This window comes from Prionailurus viverrinus, chromosome B1 (genome assembly GCF_022837055.1).
Source record: "Prionailurus viverrinus isolate Anna chromosome B1, UM_Priviv_1.0, whole genome shotgun sequence".
In the NCBI taxonomy this organism is placed as follows: Eukaryota; Metazoa; Chordata; class Mammalia; order Carnivora; family Felidae; genus Prionailurus; species Prionailurus viverrinus.
In genome coordinates, this window is record NC_062564.1 from 51,152,264 (window position 1) to 51,166,692 (window position 14,429).

Genomic DNA, 14,429 nt, shown 5'->3' on the forward strand with positions numbered 1-14,429 from the left:
TTTGTTTTTAGAACAGCTCCCATTCATACATAGTTGTTGGTCACCATGTGAGGAAGACATTGAGGGCTGGCTTCCCCTCCTCCTACAGCAATGAGAGGAAAGTTCACCTCTCGTTGCCCATGTCAGTTGAGGACTTTTGTTTCATTCCCACCAGTGCCTTTACTGGGGCTCCTTGCTAGCCTCTCCTAGCCACAGATTCCATCTGCCTCTAGTAGTGCACCTCACCAGTCGATATGAAAGACACAGACTTCTTTGGACACAGGATGCATGGAGAGCAGAGGCTGGCCCTCAGGCTGAGCAGTGTCTCAGTAGCATTCCCACTGCCACCTCACTTCCCAGTCTTTCTCTCCTCACATACAGAGTACATTGTTGGGGCCAAAACCCACTCTGGCTTGACTTTCACCTTAAAACACCATAGCTAAAAATTATAGCAAGTGTAAAGGACCACAATGTATAGGAACAATACAGAACCACAGTGCCTCTGGGCATAGGTGACTAGAAGCATCATTACCTCTCTTTTTCTAGTGCACCTGTCCTATATTTCAGTGACGTGGTGACAGGCACACCCTCAGGACTCCAACTCCTCTTTCTTTAAAAACCAACAGTCACAGTTGTCAGATCATCCTTAAAATGCTATAGAAGGCAGCTTGGCAGGACCTAGGGCCCTGAATGCTTGGTCAGTGTGATCCAGGGGCCCTTTACTGGAGACAGGAGAGGCTGGTCCAAAGCTAGGACTTGGGGGCCAAATATGAACCCTGCTTAATTCCAGCCTGACTTGTACCATGAGAACCCCAGGAATTTGTGACCGGGCGAAAGAGCCACAAAGAAACAATGAGAGGGAATGTGAGACCATATATTGCTTTGGGGCTTGACAGATTTTTATTACCATATGAATGAAATAAAGGTACTCTTACTCTGGGCCCCAGCTAAAGCTAATCATCACCAATAGGTTTTGTCTCAGCATGAATGATTGATAGTAACACTTGCAAGTATGGGTTGGGTGTTTGCAGGATTAATAATGTGACTGGGACACAAGGCTGTTCCAGTCCTGGGATGGTTCTGGGTCCAGCAGCTGACCAGGACTCCCAGGATAGCAGAAACAGTTCCTGGAGTCTCGAATTCGGGAGTGTAACCATGGTCACCCAGACTGGAGGGGATTGGCCCTACAGGAGATAGGGAGGGTCTGGGGGCCCACCCTGCAGTCCCCCACTTCCTACCATTTACCTCTCGTCTCTGCACTCTCCCCCTCACCCAGAAGATACAAATTTTAGCTCTCTCGCTTTGAGCACAAGACATGGAGCTAATCACTGTTGGTTTATGTCTGAATTTGTATTATCGCAGGTGTATTATTGAACAGTTTCATTGTATTATTTTCAAGGAAGAAAACAGTCACAAAGTTTGAAGTGCATTAGATATTCATAAAACAAAAGAAAAAAATTGTGTTAGTATCATCTTCTGAAGCTTTTAAACGTGTCCCCCAGATCCCCTTCAAAATCTCTCTGATAGTTGACTTTGACCCAATCTTGCTCTAATTAACCTCACTGTTCCACAAGCACTGGGCTTTCAAGATAAATGAAAATCTATTCCTTGTCCTCATATACCCTTGACTGAGGACACGTCATGGCCATCAGCAGAGGTTGTCTTCCTGGAGCATGTGGCTTTGGAACGTGCCCCCATGGAGTGGGGGCAGGGACATCTGCCCATCTAGCCAGATTGGAAGCATCCACCCTGCTGTGGCTGTGCAACAGATGTCCCTGTCAGTGACCCTCTCCTGTCTCCATTTCATGCTCTGCTGGTAATCAATAGTTAGTACCCAATCAATGAATGACTTTTCTTTTTAGTCAGTGTGATTGTTTCCGTGGTGACATGTGCCACCAATTTTGGAAAAAAAAAATGCTCATTAGGTCCCCAAGTTAGCCCGTCTCCCCCCCATCTTATTTGACCTATCTAATGTGTTTAAAGGATCTCTGGTTCTTTGTCCCCCAAATACTTGCCTCAGCAGAGCTTTAATAGGAAAGTGCCCTTAGGAGCTAAGCCTCGGTTTCCAGGAGTAGAACTGCCATTGCTTGGTTTTTAAGAACTCACCATTCTCGCATTATGGAATGGAAAGTAGCAGTCAGATTTCGCCCTGTTCTTTTATCCCTAAAGCTGTATATAGAATTTTGGAGGTTTTCAAAGGATCTTTTTTTTTTTTAATTGCATTTTTTCATATAGAAACGAGAAGGAAAATGGCTTCTTTTTTGGTCCATTTTTGTGTTTTATTCACTTAGACCAGGAATGACAAAAGAATTTCATCATACATACACATATATCTAAATAATAAGAGACTCTATGGGATGCTAGGTTGAGAAAAGATTCTGTGGTCACATTTGGGGACCAAGAAAGTATGCTTTGGTTGATTGGTGATGTCTTCCATGAGCATGGAAATGGAGGTGAGGTACATCACGTGTCATGTACTTGTCATTCCTGACTCGGATCTTGTGAAAAATAAAGTTCACACATATGATAATGCTAGTGTAACAGTTAAGAGGTGTTTACCAAGTGCCAGGCACTGATCTAAGTGCTTTAAATATATTAACTAATTTAATTCTCAAACCAGCCCACAAGGTAGGTACAAATGAGGAAACTTACAATGAGGAAAATCTTACAAATGAGGAAACTAAGGCACAAAGAGGTTAAGTAACTAAGCCATATTCCAACAGCTAGGAAGTGGGAGGACTGAGGCTCAAAGTCAAGGCAGTCTTGCTTCAGAACCCATGGCCTTAGCTGCTGATACTGTGCTATCTCTTCTTGGCTGATGCTGTGTCTTTGCTGTCTAGTAACTGACTCAGCTGCAGTTCAGAAGAAAATATAAAATCAGGGACACCTGGGTGGCTCAGTTGAGCGTCCAACTTTGGCTTGGGTCATGATCTCACAGTTGGTGAGTTTGAGCCCCCTGTCGGACTCCATGCTGATAGCTCGGAGCCTGGAGCCTGCTTCGAATTCTGTGTATGTCTCTCTCTCTCTCTTTCTCTCTCTCTGTCCCTCCCTTGCTTGTACTCTCTCTCAAAAAGAAATAAATATTAAAAAAAATTCAAAATCAGGTTTATGGACCCTGTTGTCTTTGGGCCTCAGGTGCTAGAATAAAAGACAGGGCCCAAAGGAACCTTAGCATTGAGGCGAGAGTTGCATATGAACTTCCTCCTTCCTTTCCAGTTCAAGTAGCATTTCTAGTCTTCCTGCCTCTACTGGCACTGTCGCCTTGTCAGATGAGAGAAGATGAATGGGGAGGGAAGAGGGGCAGACATTTATAGAGTAGAACAGAGGGGAGTTCCTTGGACTCTGGGCCACCTGGCTGGGTAAACTATTTTTGAATGGCCATTTTCAATGATCATTTTTGTGTAAAGGACATGTACGTATAAAGAGAACTATGTCATTAGTATAGCAAATAATAAAGCTTTCATAATGGCTGAAGAAATACTTTTTAGTCTCTCTTTTTATACTGTTTCTTTCTTCCTTCATTATTGTAACAGCTATTTATTGAACACCTATGCTGTGTCCCTGTTGGACTAGAATTATAGAAATGGTGAACCAAAGGAGCTATGAGCCCTGTCCTCCCTGTGCTTATAGTCTGCTTGTCCAGGTAATGATTAAATGTGAGGTGCAGCTCTGGTGAGTGTTGTAGAAGAAGGCCTTTGGTCCCAGGAAAGCAACATGACTGTGGTAGAAGGAATGAGGGACTGAGGTGGTCATACCACATGGGTCCTTGAAGGCTATGTTAGAGTTTTCACTTTAACATAAGAGCATTGGGAAGCCATGGAAGGTGGGAGAAGGTTGGGGAGTTTGTGTCATGCAATCAGAATTTTTCTTTCTTTTTTGAAAGGTAATTGTGACTGCACTGGGAAGAGTGAATTGGAGAGGGGACATAGATGAACTAGAGGCATTCATAGGAGTCTGGGCAAAGAGGCCACAATAGTTTGGATTGGAATAATTTGGATGGTGAAGGGAAAAAGTAGAAGGATTCTGGATGTCTGGAAGGTGAAACTAACTAGATTTGGTGATAGACTAGATGTGGGTAGTGAGGGCTAGAGAATGGGCAAGGATGCCTAGAAAGTAGAATGGCAGTCTTATTCTCAGAGTTGGGGATGCTGGAAGAGCACCATGTTTAGAGTGGAAGGTCATCTTTTGTTGGAGGTGCTTTTGAGCTGTCTGAGAAGAGATGTCAAATAGGGTACGCTTTTCATTGTAAATGTGTAGCATTTCAACTGGCTATAAATAAGCTTTGTCCTGGGAAACCAAGTACTTACTGTGGCAAAAAAAATTTTTTTAATCTATAATTTCATTGATTTTTAAAATTCCAAACATATTTTCATTTAGAAAATAAGAATCTAACAGTAACAAAGGAAAATACTAAAGGTAAATATCGTGCATAATCACCCTGGTCATTTTTATTTTTGTATGTTTCTCTGCCAGAGGAGCATTTCTCTTTTCCTATAAGCATTCATATTTTAATTAGTTGTCATTATAATCTACCTCCAGTGTTGTAATAGGATTGTATTCAATTACCATTATTTTTTTTCACATTTCTATATATATTTCTATATAACTCTCAAATGCTGTATTTAAAATATGTTACATCAACCCCGGTGGCTTGATCAATTAAGTGTCTGACTTCGACTCAGGTCATGATCTCACATTTGTGAGTTCAAGCCCCGCATCGGGCTCTGTGCTGACAGACAGCTCAGAACCTGGAGCCTGCTTTGGATTCTGTGTGTCCCTCTCTCTCTGCCTCTCCTCCTGTTCACACTCTGTCTCTCTCTCTCAAAAATAAACAAACATTAAAAAAATAAAATATGTTGCATACTATTCCATGGTTTTTTTCCATGCTTTTGATAAATCACAAATTACAATTTTCTAAGCAATTTTAGTACTTTTAGATATTAAGTTGATTTTAAGATTTCATTATTGTAAGTAATAAATATTGCTACGTTTGTCACCTTCCCTCCCCCCTCCATGTTTCTTTAGAGTGAGAGTTTCTTATGAGTGAGATGAGTGGATTAAAGAGTTTGAATGGGTTTAAAACTCTTGATTTGTGTAAAGGCAAACACTTTTAGAACCGCTGGCAGGGACTGTGGAGCTGACCATAGAACAGAACTCTGACCTTGACATCAAGCCTCATCACACTTCTTTGGATTTAGCAACCAATGGCTGCTAATATTAATGAGTGCTTGACAAGGTCCCATGGCTACCTGGGACTTGGGCTAGCCTCTTCCCTTCCTCCAGGTTTTCTGTTCCTAGGATAGTGCCACCATTACTTAGGAACCAGTGAGAGCCCCTGAACTGATGGTATGCTGAAGGGATTGTCTAAACTTGGCTGAGCCTCCAGATTCCAAAAGACTTGCAGTGTGCTGCAGGGCCTGCCTTGGGTTCCTTTGAGCTTAGATGGGGTTCTCAAGACCTTCCATGACCTGGTCCCTGCCTACCATCTGTCCTTCTTTGCCACTGCCTCCCAACATATCACCTCGGCGGTGCCCAGGCTAGACTTTATTCTGGCCCTGGATGATGCCTTGGTTACATCCACACTCCTGGCTTTCATTCAAGGTGCTTCCTCACCCTCTGCCTTTCCAAACCCTGCCTCTCCTTTAAGATTCTGCACTAGTTATAATTCCTCCAGGTTGCTGGCTCCCACTTCCCAGCTTGCTGTTCCTCTGCCATGAACTTTTACAGTACCTTTAGTCTCCATTCCAAGACTTAGCACATAATTGTAAGCTTTCTGGTAAAGTTTGACATTTATACCTCTTGAAGATAATTATACTCTCCAAGAGGGCCGTGTCTTACTCTCCCCAGTCCCCTCAGAGCCTAGCTGTGGTGCTAAGACCTTGCCAGTGCTCCATAAATCTAATGTGACCCATGATATCAAAATATATATGCTATGTGATGCGGTGTCAAAGCTTCTGAGCCATTCTTACATATTTTCAACATAAATGCCCACATGGAAAAATTGCTGAGGATATTTTAAAAATACTCATAGCTGGACATACTCAGATTTTCTCTACCTGACTGCATTTTGGGAGGTTTTGAGAACAAGTTAATGCTGGAAAACCAATACCTGGTCACATTTTATTTCTAAGTCCTTGATATGCACAGGGTGGGAAGGATGATTGGTGGAGGGAACCAGGGTGGATGAAGGGTAGGTAGTAAGAAGCACTGGGACATCCATCTTGTCTTTAAGAAGCCAAGTGTCTGTGGCTCCTGGAAATAGTACTTGAATTGTAGTGCAGTGATGTGTTCTGCTATTCTATTTTTTTGAAAATTGGCCCTGATGTTATCCTGCTGTCTTCACGGCTCACTTCCTTGACTGGGTCAATATTGTGATCATCAAGAGTCTTCAGACGAAGCCTCCCCAATTTTCCCTGGAACCTGGAGCTTCCTTGTTCTTTAGGACCTGGCCTGGTGCAGTGGGGCCCTGTGGCTAGGAGTCGGGAGCTTTGCGGCTGGGCTGGCTCTGTGGCCACTAGCTGTATGGCTCTGCATGAGCTCGGGCCCTGGCACCCTTCTTTGTAAAGCCACACGCTCAAACTAGATCATTTCTAGGCTCTTCAGTCACTGAGACTAAAAACAAAATAATTGGAGCTCTCTTAAAAAGGGTAAGCTTTGGTGCCACTTCTAACTAAAAATGAGAAATAGACTCTTTGACACATTTAATGACATGTGTTAGTATGTGTGTGGAACTTTACACTTAACTTGTATTTCTTTCTTTCCTTCTCTCCCTCTTTTTTTTTTTTTTTTTTTTCTAGCCAAACATCATGTCAATGGCAATAGAACAGTTGAACCTTTCCCAGAGGGAACACAGATGGCTGTATTTGGTAAGATATCAACTCTGAAAGAAAACCCAAATTGTGTGCAATGACTAGTGCCAAATTTCTGAGTTTTAGCAAGTGTCCTCAGGGCTTCAAAATCTGGGCTCTTGTAGATATTTACAAGTCATTGGAGCCAAAAAAAAAAAAAAAAACTATTGAGTTCCTAGTATTTCTGGGATCAGAAAAGATTATTCTATAGAATTTAATATGCTTTCTTTTCTCACTTTGCAAACCAAATATCAAACTGTGTCTTTGCTGTTTCTTATGTCCACACTGTGAATTAACCTGATAATTTACAGTTTGAGTTTTTCTTTCCTTGAAGGCTCCCCCACCCGCCACATTGATACGTAACTTTGTCAAAGGCTGGGATTCAAGTAGTTTTGAGTTGTTATTCCACAAAAATCAATCTAATTGAATAATCTCTTTCTCCTCCATTATGAATTCAGCATATTCCTTAGAAAAGAAGTTAATTAAAATATTTTAAACAGAATAAAATCTAATCTCTGAGTATATATTTACCATATACAATTATGTGGTTGAGCAGAACTTCCCTGTTAGCTTCCAAACCTTTTGGTGATGAGGTCCTTTTTAATTCATTGTTCCTTACCTCCATATTTAATGTCACCTAAACTTCCCTTAAAATGTCCCTACACTTGGCACTTTCTTTGCCTACCTTCCTCCTTTTCTCCTTCCTTCCCTTTTCTTGCTGATGTCCTCTTTCCTCTTGTTTTTGCCTTCCCCCCTCACTCTTCCCTCCAGCAATGCCCTGGGGTCCATCCCTTATCACCCTCTCTGGGGTCACTACCTCTGTCCCCTGAATTTTCGTTTTCTTGTAGCTTCTGGGTCCTTCCCCTCAGCCTTTAGACAGGTTTTATGATCTTTCCCATCCTAAAAACCTGAAGTCCCTGATTTTATGCCTTCTTCTAGCTCCCATTCTACCCTGGTCTTGATCCTCTTCTGTAAGGCTTTTGATGTAAAGCTGTTTTAAAGCATGGAGTTCTCCTTGAGCTGCAAATTAGCTTCAGGATCACCCACCTCTAAATTAGCCTATTCAGCATAAAGTATTAACTTATTCACAGAGATGGAACCAGAATTAGTAATCAATAATGATTAACGGTTGGAGAGTTATGAAATAGGGAACTAATTCTGCCTGGGTATTTGTAAATCTTGCTCCATATGGGCTAGCACCCTTTAAAATGTACTTATCAGTGGTTAGAAGTTATTATGCTCAGAAATTTAAACAGAGAATATGATTTTTATAGAAAAAAGCATAATGGACACTCTAAAAATGTGTGCTGAATATTTGCTTTGTTACTTTTCTTCTGTGTACTTATGCTCACACAATGCCATTTTTCTGGAGTTGTAGGTTTGAAACTATCAGGGGACAGTTACCAGGGGACAGCAAATGTCACATCAGTGTGCAATGGGTTATTTTGATAATTTTTTTTTTTTGTATTTCAGATTTTTCACCCCCCAGACATGTTAGACACTCAGTTCCATGTCATATTGGGCAATATAAAATAAGGCTAACCTATCTTAGCAGGGTTTCCTCTGTTTTGCTATTAGAGGAGAGCTTCCTTCCCAAGGGACAGACCCAGCACCAGGCAGGTATGGATGTTGTTTGGCCACAGAATTGGAAATATCAGTGAATAAATCTCTGTGATGAGATTATTATTATAATTTGTCACAGTTTTGGTTTGTAGTGGCTTTCCTAAAAATCCTAACCCGTGGCCTTCATTGCTTGGCTTTGGGCAAGCACCTTTCCCTTTCCAAGCTTTAGCATTTTTCACCAATAGGATGAGGATTGACTGCTCTGAGACACTTGCCTTTGCTTCTCCATCTTACATATTCAAGACCCAAGGCTCATCTGGTGGTAGGCAGTCCTCAGGAAACCCGCTGTGAGTGGCCAAGGTGTGTGGTTTTAAGAGGTGAATCGTGTATCATTTCTGCAAGTGCAGAAATATACAGATTGTAAACTAGAATATCTTTTGACATCTAAGAATGTTTACATTATTAGAACTTCAGTTTGACTCTTCCAGATGCTTAAATTAAGGCCCTATTTGGGTTAAGTAGGTGCAAGCATTTTATATTAATGTTTTAAAAACTGTTCTCATTTTATATCACTTGTCCACCTGGCCTGCAGTGAAGAGAAGGAGCAGATGGCTTTTGGGGTGGGCTTCTCTCATTCTGGGTTGTTTGTAGCTCTACTGAAAAGGTTAAACCAAGTATATAGCACTTGGCTCTTTGACATATGTTGGACATTTAATCCTCCTGGCACCTTGCAAGCCTGGTATGAGTATGTAATCCTCTTCTCAGAGAGCTCATGTGACTTACCCGAAGTCACTCAGCCAGTGATATAGCGGAGGGAGAATTAGAGTCCAAGTGTAACTAACCCTGAAGCCCACGCTCTTCTTATGATGTCCCCTGACTCTTAGCACTGGTTGAAGAAGCCGTGGGCAAGTCTGGTAGATTCAGAAATGGCTTTCAGCTGGATCCATGCACAAATGCACGATTTCCAGCCAAGCCAATTTAGCAAATTGATTTGTGAATTTCTATGCATTCCCAGAGTGTGCTGAAGGACTCTTGACATATAGCTTTTGCTGGGAAAATACTGCTTGGAATGACATCTCCTACTACTTATCACTTTTACCCATTTGATTTTAGTAGCATGTGTTAATATACAGGGGAATGTCTTACATCTACTTGACTGTGAGCTCACCAAACACCAGTGGCACTTTCTAGTTGTCCCAACTTACTCTTCAGCCTTGGAGGTGTTAATATTTTATGACAAAATAGTATTGCCAGTTGCAATTTTATTATCTATTGGTTAATCATGTGAAGATGCTTTACAGAATGCTATCTACATAGGAACTTTTAAATTAAATCCACTCTGAAAGTGGTCGTTGAACTGCCATTAGGCATTTAGAGTGGATAATGTAAGGAAGTATAAAGGACAGGGTACGCTCCATTGTAAAAAATACACAAGTGTGTCATTGTGTCATGTGACCAAAGAATATATAGGTGTTCCTTAGTTTCTGGCATGTAATCTTCACAGATTATTTTTAAGCTGTTTATTTTTTCAGATTTTCTTTCATAGCCCATTTGTTAGTCCTCGTCTTGTTTTTGTGTGGCCACAGTTCTTAAGCTTCTTTGTTGCTCTTTCTCTCCTCTGTACTTTAGGACAATGATAATGAAGGTAATAGGCTCTGCTCTCCCAGTGGGCTTCTCCTCGTCTGTGTATGATGCTGTCTTTCAAGTCAGTGGGAGCCCTTTTTCCACAAGCTGGAGAAGCAGAACCGAACATTTTGCAATTACTTCATGCCTTTGTTCCCGGTGGCTGACAGTGCCCTATGGCTATCATCCCTTTAATCCTACAACAGCCCTGTGAAGTGGGCATTATTGTGCTCTGTTAGAGACAGAGAAACTGAGGCACCCAAAGATGAAAGAAATCTGGTCAAGTGGAGGGAATGCTTTCTCGGGCATGAGGACACATCCACATTACATTTGCCAGCATGCTGTGCCTGACTTAGAAAGGTTCTCTCCAGCTCTCAATAACTTAATGAAAGTGACATCCCATTGGCAGTGAGCCACTCCATCCATGCAGAGAGCACAGAGGCTCCAGCCATTCTGTGGTGTTTTTTTTTTTTTTAAAGCACAGAACAAAAAAAAAAAATAAAGCACAGAACAACTATTCATTTTATTAAATATATAGTCAAGAATATTTATCATTTTCAAATAAAATAAAAACTTATTAATTGAGGAAAATGCAGAGAAGCTGGGGGTTGGGAAGATGTGTGAATTTGCGAAGGTTTTTAGTACAACTTAAAAAAATGAAATACAACTTTTAAAAACTTTAAAATACAGTACTGTGCCATAAAATTTGTCATCCAAAGTAGTATACTTTTGAGAGTGAAAGGGTGCTGTTAAAAACTACATTAGATAATGAGGTACAAACCTGAAGGGTTTCAGGCAATTGGGATATAATGTCACCCTATAAGAAGAGTGTATATTGTAAAATATTGTGCCAAGAGTAATAAATACACATTGAGTCAAGTTGAAATTGAACTTAGATATATAAAATGAAGTAAACAAGTGAAAAAACAATGCAGACTATACTATATTATATATGATATAATGATATATGATATATCATATATATATATGATATAATGATATATGATATATCATATATATATATATGATATATATGATATAATGATATATGATATCATATATGATATATGATAGTATCAGCACCAGTAGTTTCACTAACTTCCAAGATTTTCCTCAGTAAATATTGTTATATCTTTCTGAATGACTTGAAATTAAAAGCTAATTCATATTTATAAAACCAGGTTCATAGCTCTTTCATAAGAGATGGAGAATTGATCATCACAGGTTAATGCCTTTGCAATTTTAATATTGTACTTATAGTATCCAATAACGTAGGGTGGTGAGTTCTCCACCACTAGAGGTATTTAAATGATAGAGTGGTCATTCCTAACAAATTGGAAAATGGGACTAAATAGCATATAAGAGTCTTTCTTCTCAATTAGTGAGCATTTACTTTATTTCAGAATGTTAAACCCTTTTGAAAAAATTCCTTCTAGCAAGAAATTCTTTGATCCTATCATTTAGAAACCCACACCAAGCCTGTCTGCAGAAAGGTAAGGTTCTGTAGCAAGGAATCTTAATGTATAGGAATTGATATCAGTGACAACACTAGAAGTATCTCCATGAATTCTTAGGGTGGGTTTTTAGGCTCTCAGTATCCTGACAGCAATGGCTCTGTGATCTCAAACATGTTTTCTTTGTCAGGTTCTCTTAGGGCTTCTCAAATGAGAGGGAGCAAAAGACAATCCAAGATATCATGAAAATGTGCTGATGACCTTGTTTATCTCTGTTTATAGCCAAGGTGCCAAGAATTTACCAGACTGTTTCTCAAATAGGTGTGTGGAAGGGCTGATTCCAGAGCAAGGGCTAGTGACTGTTTTAGGGCCACAGATGCACCCCAGTCCAAGTGACTCACCTTGAGCACTCCAAAGGAGAATGAGATCCATGTCTGTAAGATGAACCAATCATAAGACATTTTTTCCCCCTGACTTCAATTGGAGGTGAATTTTGAAACAGCCACAGTTATTTTGTCTGCTAGCCAAGAAAACAGCATTGAAAGCAGCAGGCAATATGTCAGACTTCAAAGGAAAATATATTGGTGGCTCATTGGCTTGAATCCAACATTATGTTGGTAAATAATCAAATCCCGGTGTGGCATATTTCTCCCTGAACCTTGACTGAAAACCATTGAAGACCATTCTGTGAGCTGTAGAGTGGCAGTCACTCATTCTAGGAAAAAGGCCAGGAAGAATGACTTTGAAATGTGTTTATAATTAACTAAACAATCTAAATTCACAAGACTGTTAGAACAGCAGGCTGCTAACTGGTGCAAACTTCTTAAGTGATGAGGCACTTGGGGAAACAAAAATAGGCCTTCCTCCCATGATAATCTGAAGCACCTTCAAGGGACAATAATTGGTCATTTAGGGACATGTTTTAAGATATATTTTATTTTATTTATCTTTTGTGTGTGTGTGTGATGTTCTCAATTTTTATTTCCTTTTTGAGCGTGGAGAGGTCAGATAATACAGGGAGAGGGGAAGAGACCTCCCTGAATATCCCATTTGGATTGTATGACATTGCTTGTTATGGCACAGCACACCTGGTCCCAGTCCGGAAGAGCACAGGTGTGGAGTTGGAGAGGGTATCCTGGGGGCGGGGAGGGTGTGAGAGGAGGATATATTTAGAATAGGGAAGCTGGAGTGTGGGTGGGGATTTTTGTGCTTAGAGAATGGAACTGAACCCATTGTAGAAAGGAGTAAATCCAAATCCAGTAATGTTTGATAATCGTGTATCCACCAACCTCAATCATTTGGAATGCATGTGAAAACCAGAAAATAAGCTCTACCCCCCACCTCCCACCACACACACAAAAGTTGTGGAGGAGTCTATAAATAATTCTGAACTCACAGAGGCCTTTGCAGTCAGATAAACCTTGGTACATGACTCTAGACAAGTACCTTACCTGCTCTAAGCCCCATTCCTCATCTGTAAAATGAGGTGAAGAATGTGCCTCACAGGGTTGTTTTCAGAATGTCATGAGCTAATGCCTCAAGGCATTTAGGGTATGGGGGACAGATGGGACAGATCTCAGGCACTGCTGCTCATAGGACAGCCTGTGCAGTGTTCCCCGGGAGGCCACCTGCTCTCCTCAGCCAGAATGCGCTGTGATCCAGGCCCCAGGCGATTGACCCCAACATTAGTCAGTTCCATTTGATCCATAATCTCTCTTGCATAATACCTGATGAGCCCTGTAACTCAGGGATTTTGAAGGATAACAGATTGCATTAGTGGAGAACTCAACTAATACTGGCCCAGTACTGACCAGCCCTTGTTAAAACTTTCTAGTAGGCCACTCTCATTATGGGTCTAAATGAGACTGGTTGCTTCCTTATGAATCAACACAGAGCTCTCAGAAAATGCCTTGATTTCTCTTTTGGCCTCACCTATTGAGTTGATCAGTTGTGGCTAATTATTTCACTGTTCTTGCTAGTATATAGTGACCATCCAATTGACCAACTTTTTGTAAACCTTTGAAAATGAAGAAGATTTATAGAATTTATTTTACCTATATGGCAGTAATTTCTTAAATTTCTACCGAAAAAATATGCTCAAGAGGATGTGCTAGTGAAACAATTATGTATCTACTGCTTCTCTGTGATTTAGCTTTTTTAGAAGAAAAATGTAGATATGGAGAATGACAAAAACTGAAGTTAATCATTATTCAGTTTAGCTCAACTAGCATTTTTAAGAAAAATACTGAGCCCCATGTTGCAGATGATATAAGACAGCTAATATATTCTCTCTTGCTCTTACTCTTCCCAATCATTTATCTTTGGCCTTGTTATAAAACAAAATAAAGGAAAATTAAAATAGATACAAGACATGGAAAAATTGCATACTTTAGAATTAGCTAAATGTTAGACCAAAGAAAAATATGAGAAATGAAATACAAATAGTACGTGCCATGATACAATATAATTTGTTAAAGTTGGCCACAGATTTGGCTCTATATTTTCTAGCAGCATTGTGAAGACCAATTAGTTGTATGATTGGTTTCCGTTTTTAAAAATTGTGGTAAAACACATAATATAAAATTTGCCGTTTTAACCATCTTTAAATGTAAAGTTCAGTGGCATTAAGTACATTCGCATGGCTGTGCAACCATCACCACCATCCATCTCCTGAACTTTTTCATCTTCCCAACTAAAATTCTGTATACCTTAAATAATTATTCTCCATTCTGTCTCCACCAAGTCCCAGCAACCCTCATTCTACTCTCTGTCTCTGTGAGTTTCACTACTCTAGATATCTCCAATAAGTGGAATCATTCAATATTTATTCTTTTGTGACTGGCTTATTTCACTTGGCATACTGTCTTCAGGGTTCATCCATGTTGTGATGTGTATCGGAATTTATTTATTTTTATTTATTTTTGAGAGAGAGAGAGAGTGCGAGTGAGCAAGGGGCAGGGGG

General features: G+C 40.4%; 1 protein-coding gene across 2 annotated transcripts in view; it reads left to right on the forward strand.

The window, feature by feature from the left end:
* The window catches only part of MSRA (methionine sulfoxide reductase A), a 455,305-nt gene that overhangs the window by 170,372 nt on the left and 270,504 nt on the right, over positions 1-14,429 (forward strand). The window contains exon 2 of one of the 2 annotated variants that reach the window (XM_047857420.1): positions 6,777-6,845. The exons of the other annotated variant lie outside the window; for it this stretch is intronic. Coding sequence (XP_047713376.1) covers positions 6,777-6,845 — 69 coding nt within the window. The remainder of the gene's footprint in view (positions 1-6,776; positions 6,846-14,429) is intronic. 2 annotated transcript variants of the gene reach the window in all.